Below are 19,290 nucleotides of genomic sequence, written 5' to 3' on the forward strand. Positions count from 1 at the left end.
CAAATTTATTATCGATTTATTTGAAAAAAACATGATTATTTTGTTGTAAATTTGAAAACATACATGTTTCGTCTCTTTTTTTTTTATGAAATATGTTGTTAATTTCGAATGGTTAAATTAAATATTTGTTGAAAATTCATGGTCTAAATTAGACAATTGAAAGTATATGCTACAGTTGGACAAACTTTAAAGTATACAATGATGAAAATGATGCTTTAACCTTGTTGTTACTAATTGGCCAAATTGCAAAAATTCAACCGTCAAAACAAATATGAGTATATTGTCGTACTATCTCAACCTTTTTAGTTAACATTTTGATTCATCCACCCCATGTAGTTTGGGGCGAGCACGATAAACCCAAAAAACGACTCAACTAACCAAAATCGATCGAACTGAGGGTAGTCAGTCGAAAATATGAAGAGGTTTGGTCGATGTTAGTTTGAGAAAATTCCAAATTGATAACATTTTTTCGAAATTTCAAAGGGTTTAAACCAATATATAGACCGACCAATGGTGGATTTGTGCTTCTTCGTGTTTGGAATTAATTTGAACGTTTACTAAACTGATCCTAGTTGGTTCAAGGCTGAATTGAACATTTACTAAATTAACTAACAAACTGCAGTTGGTTTGGTCAGAAAACTGACTCCAACCGACTGATACTCACCCTTAAATATTACAAAAACAAGAAATATTGTGGTCCTTAAATTTCAATCGTAAAACTTGAATCTCCATACCGACGTGCAAGTGTTAGAATTTAACTTTTAAATGTGTATAATTGATCAACATATTTATATTTAGGTATGTAAGGCATATCAACGTCCACTCGAAAAAAACCTAACCTTCACTTCCAATGTCTTTGAGACATTTGATCTAATTTATATATAGTTAGGAAAAGGCCAAGCCATGAGCACTAGGAGGCTTACCATTCATTGACAATAGTCAAATCCACAACTTAGATATAGATGATTGCTTTAAAAACGTTAGGTTAATAATTAAGTTCCATATAAAAATTTCAGGAACGAGTGATCATTATATTAATCACTAAACTAAATTGAGCCCTAAAAACTTGCAACAATCAATTATTTATTTCTTCTATCAATAATTAAGTATTAAACTCTATGGATAAATATGAGACAAGGGAACAAAAATCTAATAAAGGAAACTCCACAATGGTGGGTACACATTAATGAATTTAATATGAAGTCATTCCAAGTCGACAATATTGACTATGATTAGTCTATTTAATTTATATTATATTAATCACCATGTTGGGTTTATTAATTAATTTATGATTATTTCAATGTTGCTTCTGCCTTCTCCTATGAAACAAAAGTTTAACATTAATCACATAAAAAATTAAATAAATGAAACAAAAGCTTAATAATGCAACAAAATAGTCGCTAAAACGGTGACGTATAAACCTAATATTTGTTTATTGTGACATTCGCCACCTCAAAAGGCAATTAATTAAACCCTAATAGAAACGAGGGGCAATCTTATAAATAAGATGAATTAGGGAAAGTTTTCAAATTTTAAAACTGTGGGGGGGAATTTTATTGGTGGATGATATAATATGTGTACATGTCTATTTATTTTGTAAATAGTTTTATATTTTTTTCTTTTTGCCATTCATATTAATTTCCCCTATTATTCAAACACAACCACTAAATATAACAATTAACTTAGGTAAATCAACCACTCTTAAATTGTTTAAACACAATAATTAACTGATAAAACTAATTATATTTGATTTTTAAATGACGTGTAAAATATTTGGTCAAATGTTTAATTTGGTAGGGTTTCTCCTTTTTATCTTGACTAGTTTTATTAATTTATCTTTTAAATCCTGATTTTGGTATAGGTTTTATAAAAATAACTAATTTTGGTATATATGTGTTTCAATTTAGGAGTGGTCCCCCGAGTTTTAATTTTCCTTATTATCTGATTTCTTTATGGGATTGGATAAAAGGAATATGCGACGTGGCATAATCTTAGTTGCGGATGTAGGGCGTGTTCGGTAGTTCCAGACATACCGAACGGATCGTGAAAATATCGCGATGCGTTTGCTATTCTCTTTAATATCTATCCATTCCAAGATACCCGGAGCCCGAAACGACGCGATAAAATCAAATATCCGTTTTCTTTTTTTCTTTTTTTCTTTTTTTAATCCGACCCGTTTCTTCTTTGGGTTTGCCGTACTCAAATATCTCCTAATCCCCCTAAATATCTCCTTCCTTTAATTACTAATTTAATTCCATTCTTAACTTTCCTCTAAATTAAGGTTAAATTATATATATAATATGTATTTTGTCTTTAATGAGCTTAAAATGTGTTTGGTCCGGAGTTTGAAACTTTATCTTTATTTGACCTCAGCTTCTCATCCGGGTGTAAACAGGTTGAGTTGGGTTAGGTTGGGATACATTCTTAACCCAATCTATATTTTTCGAATTGGTTTGATTGACAATCCTCGAATTAAGTTTCCAAATATGGATTGAGTTGGGTTGTATTGTCGGATTATGTTTCTTTTTTTTTTTTTTTTCGTTTCTAAATTCCAATGTTGTAAAGTTCAAAATTGTTCATTTAAAAAAAATCCAAATTTGGTGTACATTCAAAATTTAAGACTGCATGTAAATATATATATTATATTATTTCGGATTGGATTAGGTTGACTCAAAATTTCCAACCCTCCGACTTACATTTTTAACTAGCACAACCCATATAATATGGATTGGGTGGGTAGTTCGGGTTGTCCGATTATTCTTGGGTCAACGAGTTTATGAATCACATCCATAAAAACTCTCAATTTTATACATTATCAATTTCTTACAACATGAAGTCTATAAATTCTTAAACTTTATAATTTAATATTATTTAAATAACAAACCCAATGTTATGAAATTGTTTGATCATCAACGTCACAACTCTAATTTTACCCTCGCGGCGTTATAAAGTTTTGATATTCTCTTTAAAACAAACAAGTTTACATTGCCTAACCGATTGATACTATATTAGATTCATACGATATTTTATCTTGAGATCAACACATTTATTATCGAATAGAAGCGTGATAAGACCTGTTAATCTTTTCAAATCCTCAACATCATTCAATTTTGTTTCTTTTTATTAAATGTTTTAATCTCGTTTTTAGTTTCCTATTCAATTCAAGTTTGCACGTCCTATCTATTAGCAATAATTTCACGTCTTCCTTGTAATTCAACATTATTCGATCTAATTTTCGTTTCTTCTTAAAATAAAATTATCACAAAATTAAATTATTTTCCATTCAAAAAATTATTCATTGTTGTTGTTGGTGGTGAAAACAAAATAAAAGACAATAAAGCTATGGATTAAATTAAATTCCAACTATGATTATTATTAAAAAAAAGAAAAAAAAAGAAGAAAGTAGAGGTGGAAAATTGAAGTTTCAAAACAAGAAAGAAGGCCATTTAATGCATTATTCATTGAATTATGTTACATTTGATGCTTACTTATCATATATGGGAAAATACCAAATTTAGATTTCACACCATATTTTTAGTATTATAAAAACCCTTGCAATAAGTTTGAAATCTACATTAAATTTTGCATAATATATGCCTAAGGTAAAGGCGTTTTCTCCAAATTTATATTGTTTCCATAAGTATATTTTCTTATTTAAAATAATAGATTATATATGGAAAAAATTATAAAATTCGATAAAATTTAAAATTTTGTTATATTTTATAAATATTTTAGTTTTTTTTGATATATTTAAGAATTCTATACTTATATTATTGAATATGAAGTAATCTGTAAAATAATAATTAAATATATAACAACATTTTAAAAGACAATTACATCGACTTCAGAATATGATAAGAGATAAATATTTTTTCTGCATATTTATAAATAAATTTGGAATTTTTTAAAAATATTAAAAATCGACAAAGTATTTATTTTATGGAGCAAAAATCGATTAAAGTTTAAATATTTTATGAAATGTTTTATTTTTTATAAATTTCTAATAAAAATTTGTAATTTGTTTTAAATAAGTATATATTGAAAAGATGAAGATATGGATTAAATGTCAATTCTTCTAATTTAGGGATGTATGAATTTACACGAGTGCCACGACGGAGTAAGCAAAGAAAAGTGGGAAAAGGACAATCCCGAAAATCTCTCCCTCCGTATTGCCGAATCCCAAAAGACGAAAAGCCACGAGAAGAACGAACTTAGCATCAAAAAAGGGATTTCTTTTTTTCATTTTAAGACGAAAGGAGAAATTGGGATCGATGGTATTAGTCATAAAACCACCAATCCACGAAGAAAATCCAGTGGGAAAAAGCGCTCAAGTACAGGAAAAAGGGGACACGGATGATATCTTCTTCGTTTATTGCCCCAGATTTTACTTTCTTTCAACGCCATCTTAAAGCCCTTTGCTCCAGTACTGCAGTTCATCCAAGAATTAGAACACCCACTTTCATTTTTTCACTCTATTCCAATGGAGAAGGAAAGGGTTGAAGCCAGAGTGTAGTGAAGTGGAAGAGAAGAAGAAGAAGTTGAGAGAAAATGGGCATTTTGTATGAAGATTCTGTGGTTATTACTTCTGGAGAAAAGCAAGGGGATCCTCATGTTATCACCGTGAATTGCCCTGATAAGACTGGCCTTGGATGTGATTTGTGTAGAATCATTTTGCTTTTTGGTTTGAGTATTTCAAGAGGAGGTAAAAAGCCTACTCCCCTCTCTTAATTCTTTTTGTGTTATCATTATTCTGCTGTGGACTTGAATTCTTGTTTGTTTAGATCCGCATTTATATGATGGTATACAAAAACACTGGTGGGTTCTGAGATTTGTAGTGATTTTGGTATACCCCAATTTGGATTCTCCTTCAATAACAAATAGGTTGGTTGTTCTTAGATCATTACTTTCTTTACGGGTAGTTCTACCTTTCTTTTTATGACTATCAGTATTTGTCAAATAGAGATGTGTGTTTTTTTCTCTTTGGTCTGTTGATCCTGTTGTTACTCATGAGTCCTGATCATGTTCGTCCTGTTGTTACTCATGAGTCCTGATCATGTTTTCTTTGGGAGCAGATTTCTCTACAGATGGAAAATGGTGTTATATAGTCCTTTGGGTTGTGGGGAAGCCAACTACCAGGTGGCCTTTGTTGAAGAAGAGGTTGTTGGAAGTCTGCCCTTCCCATTTTTCTACTTCAGGAATACGATTTTATCAGCAAGAAAAGGAGATACAGAAACCTCCAGATGTTTTCCTATTGAAATTTTGGTGTTCTTCTCACCCTAAAGGCCTTTTGCATGGTATCATTATTATTATTATTATGATTATGATTATTATTATTATTATTATTATTATTATTATTATTATTATTTTCTCATAACTTTAGAATTGAAGTTGGTTGGTTGACGATGCATATATGCCATTTGAAAGACTATTGGATCGTTTGTTGTAGGTTTTGTTCCATAAGTATCATCTGCAATATGTATTCTCAATGTTAGTTTTTGGCCAGAAAATGTTAGTATCAGTTGGGTCTTCTGCGATTTGGATAATTCACAAAACTTCTCAAATTAGTTGAACCCTTAAAGGTTTCGAGGTGTAATCTATTTATTCTATATAGTTTTTGTTTTTAGTTAGAATGAAGTCATTTAGTTGGGTGGCAATTTACCTTTGGCTTGAATAACATTCATATTTCATTGAGTTATTGTCCTAACATTTGCACCCTGTTGTCAATGAGATAGCTTATTTCTCTGAATATATATAATTGTGTTGTCGATGCATCATGCATTTACTCCAAACGTTAAGCTTATTCCTATTGACCTGCGTCGTTATGTTCGCCTGTAGATGTGACTGAGGTCCTTTGTGAGCTAGAACTAACAATAAGAAGGGTGAAGGTTTCCACTGCGCCGGATGGAAAAATGATGGACCTCTTCTTTATTACCGATACAAGGTTTGTCATTCAAGATATTGTGTTTCATTGTACTGAAGTGTGTAGCCATAAAGATCCTTTGTATATGTATAAATGTTGAATTGAGAATCTTTAACTTGAATGAATTGCTTGAATCTTGTAGGGATTTAGGAGAGGGAGAATAGAAAATTGCAAAATCAACTAGGGTTTCAAATGCTTTCCTGATAGATACATGACATAATAACCTATTTGTACAATAGAATATTATTTCAATACTAACATACCTTAACAAGAATAAACCCAAATAATGACTTGAAAATGAAACGATATAATTAAATGTTATGATCTAACCATTTAACCTTCCTAACATAATCATCGACCGAAATCACCATAGTTTAGCCGTGGTAACTTTAATAAAGCATGTGCCCAGGTGTGCCTTTTGCTCAAAATAATTCTTATTGATGTTTTCTTTGGGTTAACATTCTTGCAATCAGAGAACTTCTTCACACGAGAAAGAGACAGGAGGAGACAATGCATCGTTTAAAAATGATTTTGGCTGATGTCCTAATGAGTTGTGAGATCGAGTTGGCAGGGCCCGAATTTACTGCATGTTCACAACGCTCACCATATCTACCTTCCTCCATTTCTGAAGAATTGTTCAGTCTGGAGCTGCAAAATGGACCTTCTAACAGACATCTTCCCTCGAATTCGGTTGTCGTCAGTATGGACAATGCCATTAGCCGTTCTCACACCGTTATTCAACTTCTCTGTCTAGATCACAAAGGTCTTATGTATGATATCATGAGAACTTTGAAGGATTACAATATTCAGGTAAACTTCGTTCCTCTCTTCATTCAAGCACATAATTTTTTGGAATGTGTTTCGTTGATCTGTATGAGATTTGTCCTAACTACTGCCTCTCATTTCTGAGTTTAAGAAAGTTTGGTTATTTGACGGTCAGGTCTCTTATGGACGATTCCATCTCAATTCAAAAGGAAAATGTGACATTGAGTTATTCACAATGCAATCAGATGGCTGTAAGATAGTTGACCCAAACAAGCAAAACGCTCTATGTTCCCGTCTAAGAATGGAACTCACGCGGCCTCTTCGAGCTGCTGTGGTGAGCAGGGGTCCTGACACCGAGCTTCTAGTAGCCAATCCTGTGGAGTTATCTGGCCGTGGCCGCCCCCTTGTTTTTCATGATATTACTTTGGCACTCAAACAACTCAATATGAGCATATTTTCGGTACTAATCCATCATCCAACTATTGCCAAATCATATCTTGATGTTGTGTTCTTACGACTAACTGAAAAACCATTTTGTGTTCTTAGGTGGAGATAGGGAGGCACATGATCCATGGCCGGGAATGGGAAGTTTATCGAATCTTGCTCGACGAAGGTGACATTGTATGGGTGCAGCAGAACAAGATTGAAGAGGGAGTAAGAAATATTCTGATGGGATGGTAATACTAGAAAGGAAATTGATAGTCATTTTACAGAAGTAGCTCTTTATAACTGTACAGTTGGGAGTAGAGTTAAAAGTAAAGTGAGGCAGAGGGTGTAAATGAGAGTTGCATCATGGAAGCTTTGAATGTGTTGTTTTTTTCTTTTTTTATTTAAGATTTGAATTTGACAGTTGAAGCTCTAATCCATATACTTATTCACATACTTCATTTTCTTCTGTTATTGGTTCTTCTCCATTTTATGTCTCGGTTTCCTCTGCTCTTCTCTACCTGTTTTCAATGTGTCAATGCTATAGAGCAGAACAAGGAGTAGGGCTTTTAGTTCGGTTGGTTCTCATCAATTTTTTTACTAATTGAATGGGTTTGATTTTTTATTTTGAAAAAAATCATAAACAATCTAAACAAAAGTGAGAATCAAACGAGGACAATTTTGATATCTGTTAGAAGCATTTGCTATATTTCGTAAATTTTAAACTTTGTTTTGGAGATTTTATAAAACATTTTTTAAAATTAAAGAAAAACAAAGATTTCTAGTTAAATCTTATTTTATCCTTTTTAATTAATCTCTCTTTTTGAGATGCAAAGACAACGAGATAACCTCACTACCTTTTCAAGTTTGAAGAAGAAATTTTTGATATCAAAATGCAACAGATAGCTTAACCTATTCGATAAATTTGAATGCCATGCAAATGCAGCAAAGTAAGAAATAAATATGCATAGATTATAAAGTAAAATGGAGTGAAATTGAAAAGCTTTTCAACGAGTGTATTTAAACCTTTTTTTTTCATTTACACCAATTTTATTGTTATATATTATATATATAAGTATTTTGTTTTCTGAAAAAGACTTTTAAGAATAATTGAGCGGAGGAATTGAATCCGGAATTTTTATGGAAAAATTTGAATCTAATATTTTTTTGGGTAGATTAAGTTAAGCTAACTCTTGACATATATAAATTAAGAAAATTATCAAAAATGATAAATTTGTAAAATTTCAGATTCTATCATACGACAGACAATAATAGACAATCACAGAAGTATCGATAAAATGTAAAATTTTGTTATATTTTTTAAATATTTTAATTTATTTTGTAGGGAGAGCATTATGATTTTAATAAAGAAATAAATATGGTGTGTAGTTAGAAATTTATTTTTTAGGGTTTTTGAGGAATCTTTATAAAGGAGTCGAAGACTCATTCTATCAGAACATTTCACTCTAACCGAACAAATTAGGTATTTCCCTTTCTCCACTTTCATCATTTTCTTCAGTTTCTCACTATCAATTGTTCTTTACGGTAACAAATTTACTGGATGCCTTTCGTTTTCGTCGATTTTTTTTCTAAAATTTTGCTCCTATTTCTCAAATTACTTTGGTTTTTGCTGTGCAGGAGGATATTTTCCCCCCTGAAATCCGGAGCTTGATATGGCCGGAAGAGAAGAGTACCGAATATTTGTCGGCGGTTTGTCGTGGGACATCACGGAGCGTCAGCTTGAGAATGCCTTCAATCGTTTCGGCAAAATTATCGATTCTCAGGTTACCCTTATTTATATATATTCGTCGATTTGTAGTTTGATCTTTATTGAACATATTGGACTTCGTCTAAACTGAACACATGGGAATAAGTTGTTCATTTATATCTTATAGGAGAAGTAAAGAGAGGAAATTGTAAAATGGGTGTCATTCCGTGCTGATGTTCATATGAAGAATAATATTTGTAAATTTGCACCCCTTTTCCCTCTGATGATAGCATGTCAAAACACCGCAGATGAACTGCAAGATTAACTTTTACCATCTGAAGCCATGTTTTTTTTTATTTTTGTTTTCTCAGTATTGTTTTATGGTACCTTAATTCTTTTTTTCTCAACCTCCTCTTCCTGATGATGTTTCTTTTTCCCTTGTGAATGAGGACGCTGTTAATGAACTTTTTGGGAAGCGGTTTCACTATCCATGTAAAGTTGAATGCATCAAGATGCTGAAGGTCATAGGGTTGTTTGTGCTTAAGTATAATTTGATTTAGATCTGCTGGTTAAGAAAAAGTGCTACCATCTGGATATTGGGAATATTGTTGCCTGCAAACTCAATCTTGTGCTCTAGCTGATTGGGGTTTGGTAGGATTTTAATATGCAAATTCAGCGACTAATTGTTTCTGTGGGATAAAAGAACTTGACATTCTTGATTTAAACCAGAGGAACTATTAACAAGTGATGTGCTGATGCCTGCTCGAGCAAACCTTTCTTGTTTTATTGTTCCTTGATGTTTTTGATGAGGAAACTGAAGTCACTAAAATGTTTCAGGATCCGACTAATAAATGTTCTAGTATTTTCTTGGTGAATTTTATCTTGCTTTGGATGATTATTAAGCCCAATTTATCCTTGGATTACCCATTCTTACCAATGGTACGGCCAAAAGTTAATGAAGAAGTTGATGAGGTTTGCTAAGTCATCTAATCTCAGAAAGTTTTCAGAAGCCATATGTCATAGATGGAACGTTTTGTTGTACGAAGTACTGGCTGCTTCTTTGTAATGCTTTCTTCATGTTCCTGTCCGTGACTAATTACTATTCACGTGAGAGATAGCTGGTTTCTCATTTGCTAGTTTCACTGGTGAGTTGTCAGTTTGATTTAAGATGAAGAAGAAAATGTAAAAGTGGTGCATGTTTTATGGCTCAGGTTTATGATAGCATGCAAAGGTACAGTTTTGGGAGATCAATAACCATTTCATTCTTTTGAGTGGGTACTGCATCTTTGAATTTCATTTTTTTGTGATGAAGTTGCCAGAGTACCCTACATTTCCGAGCATGCTCAGAAAGTTATTTGTACTGGTTTCTGTTTAGCAGCTTATGTGGCTAGAAATTGTACTAGTGATGCCAGGCTTAGCAGCTCAGACATTTTCTGAAGAATCGGCCAAACTGCATTTGTAGTCTTTAGTTTGACATGGTTTCCTCCTTGTACGATGTCAGCTGAATTTTAAATGTCTGCTTGAGGACCTTTTCTGATCAGTTGTTATCTTTGTTGGTGAGCTTGTTAAGTAATATGTGATGGACCGGACTCTGGAATGATGTCGATATTATTGCCATCCAAAGGTTCCAGAGTTCTTAGGCCCTCAGTTTTCTGTTATGTCCGAGCATTATGAATTTCTATTTGCTGGGTATAGTACTGCAGTCTGCAAGAGAGCAATTGGATCTGAAGCTAAATTTGAGTTCCTGTAGGTGCAATGTTGCAGTTCCTATTTAGAGGAATGGGTTTAGGTTGTGGCAACGTGAGAAACTATGGAGCTGTAGTTTTTCATTCCTTTGTTTGCATCCTTTTCCTGTTGTTTGGAGTCGTTTCTCAAGATTTGCCAAGAATGCTGCTGTTCTGTTTTCCTTTTTTGTGGTGTTGGTGTGCTAGTTTCCTCATTTTATACTCATCGACAGTCTTTGTCTTACCAAAGTTTGAATTCATCGATTATTGAATCTATTTAAACTTAAGCGGGGTTGAATATGAATATGTGCCTAGTTAAGTATGGTTGCCAGGCAAGAAGTTTTGTTGTCGTCAAATTTTCTAATACAGCCTCTTGTCCACGAATTCTGTGGTTGCCATGCAAGTTGTCGTCATCAAGTTTTCTAGTACAGCCTCTTGTGTCCACAAGCTGATGGGATCTCTATTGCAGGATTAGTTGGCATCTCAATTGCCTGAAATTTTGCTGTGTCTTCTTGCCTGCGTTTCCTAGACCATTCTTCCTGGAAGATATGTTGTTTAAGGATTCATCTTTCTTTTTGAGATTTATTCCACCATCTATTTCACAGCACGTCCCAATATGATCATTTGACAACAACATCGAGGTTAACAAATCACCTAGTTGGAGTAGTACACAAATCAAATGAAGTGTTTGTAGTGGGCTTTTTTTTAGTTAAGATTGACTTTGAGTACCATTTTTGGATGGCTGACTGCTGAGAAGAAGGCCATGTAGCCATGATTTTATGGCATTGTTTCTTTTGAATAAAAGGCGACTAGAGATGTAAGATACTCTCACTTCAGAAGATAGACCTAAAGATGTGCAGGTGCTTTTGTTTTGTTAAGGAATTATGTAACATGTTGCCATGAGTTCATAAACGGAAGAAAACGTAAGTTGTCGGACTTTTTAAAACATTTTTATGGTGTTATTATCAGTTACTTTGAACGAGTTCTCTTTGATGTTGTACTTTTTTTTTTAATTGTGTATACAGCATGTGATACGCTAAACTTCATCACCTGCTTGTACCCATAACTTATTCTGTTATCTACTTCTCTAATGGAGTGTAGGTTTGTTAACCATGTGTCCTGAATGATAATTTGATGGAGTTTTAACATCTATTTTAAGTAGTTGTTGGAGTTCGAAACCTCTAGATCATGGTAACAGTTCGGTATTGAATCTATATCTATACCTTGTGACTTTCTCACAATTGTAATTAAGGCTTCAAGCCCAAAATTCGTTATAGTTTTCCATGCTTTTAGATTAACCTTGTGACCACTCCAAACTTTTATGGGCTATGAACTGGGATCTTAAATACCAAAACAAACCACCTTATATTGGTGGTCAGGTTGTAGAGTTTATCTTGAAGCCTGTCATATTTGAACAGTGAGGAGGTGGGAACTCTGGGTTGTGGTGGTCTTCATCCCTGTTTCTTTGATGCTGGTTTTTTGTTAGGTTGGACTAATTCACTTTATAATCTAGGGTTAGACTATACTGATGGCTAGCAGGTTTCTAGTTTTCACTTAGTATACATTATTAGCATGGGATGTACTTTAGTAGCTCTGTTCTAAGGACTTGATCTAAGTTTTATTGGCTATTCAATTGATTTGTTCTTTGGCATTCCTGTAGATCATGTTGGAAAAGAATACAGGCCGCCCACGTGGCTTTGGTTTTATTACATTTTCAGATCGGCGGGGAATGGATGATGCTATCAGAGAGATGCATGGACAGGAGTTTGGAGAACGAATAATTTCAGTGAACAAGGCTGAACCTAAAATGGGAGAAGATATGGACCATGGTTACAGGGGGGGAGGGTACTCAACTGGTGGCAGGGGTAGCTATGGGGGTGGGGGAGGAGATAGATCTGCAAGGCAAGACGAGTGCTTCAAATGTGGGCGCCTTGGACACTGGGCTAGAGATTGTCCTTCAGTTGGTGGTGGCCGAGGAAGGGGAGGAGACTCATTTCTTGCACGTTCTCGGCTTGGTGATGGTGATCGTGGGGATCGCTTTGCTGGAGATACCAATCGTTATGTGGATGATCGTTACGAAGGTGGTGGGCGCTTTGGAGATAGAGATCGGTTTGATAGCAGCAGCAGGGACAACAAATATGGAAGTCGTGATCGCTATGTTAGTGACAGGTACTGACTGATGTTTTCTGTCGATTTTCAGGGTATTATTTGTTCGTTTAAAGTAATTATGACTAGAAAATAGTAAATTGGCAGAATAGCGATCCAATGTTATATTTTTCTTTTTGTTGATTAATTGATGACTGCTCAATTGTTTTCGTTGCAGCATCATGTAGTTAACCAATCACATTCCTGATTTTTTGCATAAATCTGGCAGGTATCCACCTGGTGGAGATCGCTTTGGAAGCGGTAGGTATAATAACGATTCTGATCGTTTTCCTGTAAATGGCTATGGCAAAGATAGAGGGTATTATAGAGATGGACCTCGTGGGGTTGATAAGTATGGAAGTGGTGGTCCTGCACGCGATGAGGGAAGAAGCTATAGAAACAGACCAGCTCCTTATGATCGCCCTAGCCGTGGTGGGCGGCCATCATCATTTGATCGTTATTGACTGTTTTTATTGTTAACACATTATCAGATTTATCAGAAGTACTACATGCTCGGTGTTGTGCTGTTAGTCACTAGGATTGTAGTTGGAGTACCGATGCCTGACTGAGACAGATTGTTCTGGTGTTGTGTAGTTTTCATGGATCTGAGTTTTTTTGCTCAGAGACACACATAAATGCTCTAAAGAACGATGAATGCAAAGAGAACAGATTTAAGTTGACAATTTTGTGGTTTCTTAAATGTCGAGTTGAATCTCAATGTGATAATTCATAGTTCGTAAACAAATTAGTGAAGATACAACTAGAGACGCCAGTAGCATCATATTCGTGTATTGAACAGAGGTATGATGATAGAGGAAGTAAATATGAGAGATGAAGCTGGAAAATTGGCCTCCCTATAAGACATCAAAGAACAAACTCTGCGGCTATCGGGAAGAAATATTGGTTTGGGCTTCAATTGGAATTTACTTTTTTGCTTTTCTCCCTTTCTTTCTTCTAAATGTTTCATCCGATCTCATGTTACTGATTTTCTCTTTAACTTTATGAAAATGAGAAAGAAAAATGTGCAAAAATGAGAATGAAAAATGTGCACATTTTTAGTGCTCGACTCTATTTTTTCCACCAACGTGTTTTTCTCTTAGTTTCTTAAAAATTGTGTAGAAAAAAATTGTGGTATTTGGTTGGCTTTATACTTTTCGATTGATAATTGACATGATGTAAAATAATTAACGTGATGTTCTTAAAGATGCAAGGTCTAATCTTTCGTCTCAAAGATACAAGGTTTAATCTTTTATTTTCATAATTATTTGTACTAAAAAACTATGAACTCTACTGATTTGTCCAAGTATTTTTTTTATAGAGAAAATTCTGTCGTATTCAATCTTCATTCTTTCATTTTCAACTAAAGAGAATGAAGAGTTAATTGGAGCATTTTTAATAAAGTTAGCGATCAATTATTGTAGATAGACGGTAATATTTTGCTACCATAATCTCGTATTCAATCATGAATTAGTTTGATATTTTAATAGATATTTCAATAAGCTAAATCATAGTAAACCAACACACAAGGAAACTTATCATAGACATCTGCTCATTATCCCAGACCAAATATACTTAATCTATTGATGGTTGAGTATTGAACTCCGTTCGCAATTACAGGAGTTGGTCCAATAAAGGTATAGCCTATATTTAATCTCAAGGCACAAGAATGAGTGTGAATCTAAGAAAATGACTTCCAAACTACTCAAATTTAACCAATCATGGGATCATAGCTTACTGAATTTCCCCATTCGACTTCAAGACTGCACAAAAGCAATGAAAAAACACAATTCAAAACCTAATTAATGAACATCCCACTTTAAAGGATTCAAAGAACACGTTTTGTTTCTCCTCTTGAACAATTAGGACAAGCCACTTCAAAACCAAACAGGCAGAAGCCATTCTCATTATGCACAATGATCAATCCAATGGGAATGCACTTGGAGACATTAATTATAAGCGAGATAATATGAATATCTCCCTCTCGCTGGCATAAATCTGAGCACACATATGGCAAAAAGCGATCTACAGCAGCAATAAAGATTCATTTTAGATATGCTAACAAAAAAACATAATGAATTTTTCAACAAAAAAAAAAAAACATAATTGAGATGAGGACGACAACTAACTGCATAAATTAGAGAGCAACAAAAAGAATCAGAAATCTGAATAGCTACCTTGTTTGGCCAACTTATTTTTTCCACTGAATGTAGTAGGAAACGTTGAGCTTGATTGATGGTGGAAATTCTAGTCGGTGCTACGAGCCTATACACCTTGTTCGGCCATGAGACTGGCTGATAGGTGATTGAGATGCTAGCAGAACCAAGAGTCAGTTTCTTAAACTTTTGGATAGACTAGTTCAACCTTTTAAATTCATCTCAAGCTTGTCAGAGTCCTGATCTGTTCACTTTTACTGTATCCACCATTTGGCCATGGATCAAGATACAAATATAAAACTAGTTCGAAATATGTTTATGGCTAGTAAGCTACTAAGCTTGATAAAGGCAACTGACAAGCTCAAGAAAGGAAATGTTCAGGAACACAATCCCAAATTATGCAAGAGAGTAGTGAAAGAAATTGACACTCTGTATATGTACTACATACTTAGAAGTATAGAGAAATTCCTTTAATCATGCACCTTTAATACTCCTTCATTCTGAGTGCTCCCAGTAAATTAGCCACATCAAGCCTTGCATCTTCCACTGCAATATAATAAGTAGATATTGAGTCAAAGTTGGAAATATGATACATATATATGTGTGTGTATATATTTATGGAAGAAATTATAGATAATTTCTGATAAAAATGAAAAAGAGTGATTAAAAACAAAGTCTATATGATCTTACAATTCAATGAGTTTTACTTACAATCTCTCTAAGATTCATATATCACAAATAGGCTTGTTATAGGTTTGCATTCTCTCAAAATGGCACTGGAAGTTTTCCGCCCTACAACCAGTTGAGGTCAAGAACACATTGTCTGGGATAAGATGAGGACTCGTACTTTATAACTCTGTTATGCAAGCCCTTGAAAATAAAAAATAAAACAAAACAAAATGGAATGATCAAATTTGAAAGAAAGGATACAGTTTAATAAACCATAAAGAAATTTGATTTCTTAAATATGTTTTTGGGTATGAACTACTACCTAATGGATATTCTGTACATTCTGTTGTAGTCAAGGATGGGAATGATGTAAAAAAAGAAGAAATCTGCTTGTTTGATTAGTAGATCAAACAATTTGTTCCCCAACCCCTAGTGAATTGAGAATATAATACTTCATAGAGTAAAACTTGGGTGCATCCATCATCCTTGTGCTGCCCACACCAACCACACCAATACACAAAACGTTCAAAAAAGAAAAAAAAGAAAAAAATGTTCACTCCTTGGTAAATTATGATGAACAACTGGATAGATTACAGAAAGATGTATACAGAGCATCCAAGTTTTTTCTTTTCTCATTTGTAAGGTTGATTTAGAAAGATTTCTAAAATAAAATCAAACTTTGAAAACAGCAATGGGGGAAGAACATACCTGGCTTTCTGACACTTGGTCTTGGAGAGTGCTTTTTTTTTGTATCAAGTAGAACCCTTTTGTGGATAAAATCTCTAAGCTTACACCTACCAATAGTCTCGACAAGAGCAAGAGCCATCCTTAAAATGGTGGAACCGAGTAGCATCTCTCACAATGATTTCCCTTCCTACAAGCTTGGAGATGAACTTTATAGCAGAATGGCAGTCATTACAAACTCTAAGGTTTTTCATAATCCTCAGTACAGTGTTCTCTGGAGTATTTAAAAGCCCAAATGCTATAGCAAGTTTTTCACTGTGATGTTTAAGTATTTGCTCTTTCACCTCTTCTTCAAGGTCATGAAGTACTGATTCAGTGTCTGGGATGAAACCCATCTTTTTTATCTCCTCCCATATCTCAGCCATCAACTTGTAGATTTCATCTTTCTGTGGATGAATAACGTCTTCAACTCCAAATGCGTGAACTTTATTCTTAATATGAATCCAACTAAATCCTTTCTCTTTCCTCACTCCTCTATCCTTCATAAGTTTTCTAGTTTTGGCAGCACTTTCCCATTTTCCGCAAGCCGAATACACATTAGCGAGGGCCAAGTAGGCGCCACTATTTCCAGGATCAATAAGAAGCAGTCTTTCCGCTGCAACTTTTGCGAGATCTGCATTTTTATGAACTCTACAAGATGCTAGTAGCGAACCCCAAGCTATATTATCTGGTTCTATAGGCATACTTTCAATGAACTGGTATGCTTCTTGAAGCAATCCAGCCCGTCCATAAAGGTCGATCATGCATGCATAATGGCTTAGAGTAGGTTCAATTTCATGGACTTCAGTCATCATTTTATAGTACTTTCGACCTTGCTCCACAAATCCCACATGTGTACAAGCAGATAGCACTCCTACGTAAGTGATATGATCAGGTTTCATACCAAGTGAGCGCATCCTCTCAAACAGGTTGATGGCTTCTTTTCCAAGGCCATGCTGTGCAAGAGCCATGATCATTGATGTCCAGGACACAATTTCCTTCTTCCCACTTGTAAGATCAAAAACTCTTTTGGCTACACTGATGTTTCCTGTTTTAGCATACATGGTTATCAAGGCATTAGTAACAGAAGGTGTTGAAGATTCTCCAGCTTTTATGGCACTGGCATGTATTTGTTTCCCATGCTCCAAAGTAGCCAAACTTGAACTTACACTAAGCATGGCCGCCAGGGTATAACTATTCGGCTCAGGGCCTTCATTAACCATCAACCTAAACAGGTCCAGTGCATCGTTCCATAACCCGTTTTGCACATAACCAACAATCATGGCTGTCCATGCTATCACATCACAATCTCTTAATTTGTTAAATATCTCTCTGGCTGGTTTGACATTTCCTAGCTTGGTATATCCATCCAGTAGGGAAGTGAACGCTATAATGTTTAGATTTGAAGTCCTGTTATGCTCAACAATCAGTCTAGCTATTTCTACGCCACCTGACTTTGCATACATTGATATCAAAGCATTGCCAACTGCTCCAGAAGTTTCAGCTTCTGTTCTTAGAATATAAGCATGTATCTGTTTCCCAATATTCAGCTTCTCAAGATTGGCACAAGCTGATAAAATGCTTGCCAAGGTGAAGTTATCTGGCTTTAAAGAAGGTTCATTCAACATCTTTGAAAATATAACCAGTGCTTCAAGATTATTCCCTTGCTGACTATATCCCGAAATCATCGAATTCCAAGAAACTATATCTCGGTCAGGCATTTTCTCAAATTGTGAAGCAGCAAGCTCAAACTGCCCAGATTGCATATACAATGAAATCAAAGCATTCCAAGTTGAAATGTTCTTCACCGTCATCCTATCAAAAACAACTTTCGCTATGACCGGATCTCCACATTTTGCGTACATATTCAGCAGGGAAGTTGCAACCGGAGCACAACTACCGAGTCCAAGTTTAACAACAAATGAATGAATCTTCCTACCAATGTCCAAAGCTTGATTTGCCGCGCATGAAGAAAGAACATTACTGACTGTGAATTGAGAAGGTGGGACTCTTCCAGATATCATCTTCGCAAACATCCAAATCGCATTATCAAATAAACCAAATTGATTGTAACCCACAATGATGGCAGTCCAAGAAACAGGATCACAGTCAGGCATTTCATACAAAAGGCGACGTGAGACCTCAAAATTACCCTGTTTGGCATAGCCAGATATCAGAGTGTTCCATGAGAATGTTGACTTAAGGGGCATTTCATCGAACACATGGTGAGCAAAGCTAAGTGACCCAGTTTTGGCATAGAAAGTCATAAGATTGTTCATCAAGTACACACCAAGATGAAGGCCTTTCTTGATTATTTGAGAGTGGACAGACCTTCCGGCAAATGGGTCTTTGATTCTAACACTTGTTTGCAAGATATGTGCAAAGAATTCACAAGAAGTGGGTGAATTACCAACTTCCATGATTGGAGATTAAAATCTAGAGACGAAAAACGATCCCAATGTTTAACCTCGCCATAGATTTCTAACCATCAATTTCCCTTGTTTCCTTCAATTTTTGGTTATTTAGCTTATGAAATCAGTAGTGTGCTATTTTGCAACTTAGCTATGAACAATATCAAACAAGAAACTAAAAACAGTACAGCCTAAGTTAAGATTAACACAAACAGTAAACAAAGTCGAAAAATAAACTAAAAAAACTGCCATTGATGTAGTTTTGGTTTTCTACTGACCTCTGTATACAGAACAACCAAAAGTAGAACCCGACCAAGCAATGGCTGAATTTCATCCCTTTCTGGACAGATCGGCCCATTTGAGGCCCATCTATAATATCCGACCCGAGCTATCGGCCTCTTGCCTTTATTCGATTTCAAATTAGTATCTTCTCTCCCGCCGGATCTGACAAGGAGGACGAGAGAGGTTTCGCGGCAGATCACTGACGAACTTTAGTCCATCTAATCCCGTCTCCGACGGTTAGATTTCTTCAAATTTTGGAAACTAATGGTTAGAATTTCAGGTTATTAACTTTCATTTGTGTTTAATTATGCTATTCCCTCTGCGAACTTCAATTAATTTCACTATGCGCTACATTAATTTAGGG

The 19,290-nt window shown here is 34.7% G+C and overlaps 3 protein-coding genes across 14 annotated transcripts; 2 read left to right on the top strand and 1 right to left on the bottom strand.

Annotated features, from left to right (window-relative positions):
• Window positions 1-4,088: 4,088 nt before the first annotated feature.
• On the top strand, window positions 4,089-7,567 carry LOC103489440 (ACT domain-containing protein ACR10-like). Its single transcript, XM_008448610.3, has 6 exons — window positions 4,089-4,702; window positions 5,073-5,294; window positions 5,836-5,941; window positions 6,394-6,730; window positions 6,861-7,145; window positions 7,232-7,567. Exons 1-6 carry the CDS (start codon window positions 4,549-4,551, stop codon window positions 7,364-7,366), a joined length of 1,239 nt encoding a protein of 412 aa, XP_008446832.1. The 5' UTR covers window positions 4,089-4,548; the 3' UTR covers window positions 7,367-7,567.
• A 939-nt stretch (window positions 7,568-8,506) lies between these two features.
• Window positions 8,507-13,371, top strand: LOC103489439 (glycine-rich RNA-binding protein RZ1C-like). 2 transcript variants are annotated; one of them, XM_008448608.3, is made up of 4 exons: window positions 8,507-8,594; window positions 8,750-8,895; window positions 12,204-12,712; window positions 12,918-13,371. In XM_008448608.3, the coding sequence occupies exons 2-4, from the start codon at window positions 8,785-8,787 to the stop codon at window positions 13,150-13,152; spliced, it is 855 nt and encodes a 284-aa protein (XP_008446830.1). In that variant the 5' UTR covers window positions 8,507-8,594; window positions 8,750-8,784; the 3' UTR covers window positions 13,153-13,371. The 2 variants fall into 2 exon arrangements, with proteins under 2 accessions (XP_008446830.1, XP_008446829.1); XM_008448607.3 differs by having other exon boundaries at window positions 8,524-8,656.
• An 869-nt stretch (window positions 13,372-14,240) lies between these two features.
• Window positions 14,241-19,063, bottom strand: LOC103489437 (pentatricopeptide repeat-containing protein At2g22070). 11 transcript variants are annotated; one of them, XM_051091008.1, is made up of 6 exons: window positions 18,923-19,063; window positions 16,219-18,386; window positions 15,833-16,001; window positions 15,553-15,711; window positions 14,863-15,387; window positions 14,241-14,710 (listed from the first exon to the last, which is right to left on the bottom strand). In XM_051091008.1, exon 2 carries the CDS (start codon window positions 18,348-18,350, stop codon window positions 16,305-16,307), a length of 2,046 nt encoding a protein of 681 aa, XP_050946965.1. In that variant the 5' UTR covers window positions 18,351-18,386; window positions 18,923-19,063; the 3' UTR covers window positions 14,241-14,710; window positions 14,863-15,387; window positions 15,553-15,711; window positions 15,833-16,001; window positions 16,219-16,304. The 11 variants fall into 11 exon arrangements, with proteins under 11 accessions (XP_050946965.1, XP_050946963.1, XP_008446825.2 ...); XM_051091006.1 differs by lacking the exon at window positions 18,923-19,063 and having other exon boundaries at window positions 14,863-14,998; window positions 15,324-15,387; window positions 16,219-18,703; XM_008448603.3 differs by lacking the exon at window positions 18,923-19,063 and having other exon boundaries at window positions 14,863-15,098; window positions 15,324-15,387; window positions 16,219-18,703.
• Window positions 19,064-19,290: the final 227 nt, after the last annotated feature.

This window comes from Cucumis melo, chromosome 10 (assembly GCF_025177605.1).
Source record: "Cucumis melo cultivar AY chromosome 10, USDA_Cmelo_AY_1.0, whole genome shotgun sequence".
Classification (NCBI taxonomy): Eukaryota; Viridiplantae; Streptophyta; class Magnoliopsida; order Cucurbitales; family Cucurbitaceae; genus Cucumis; species Cucumis melo.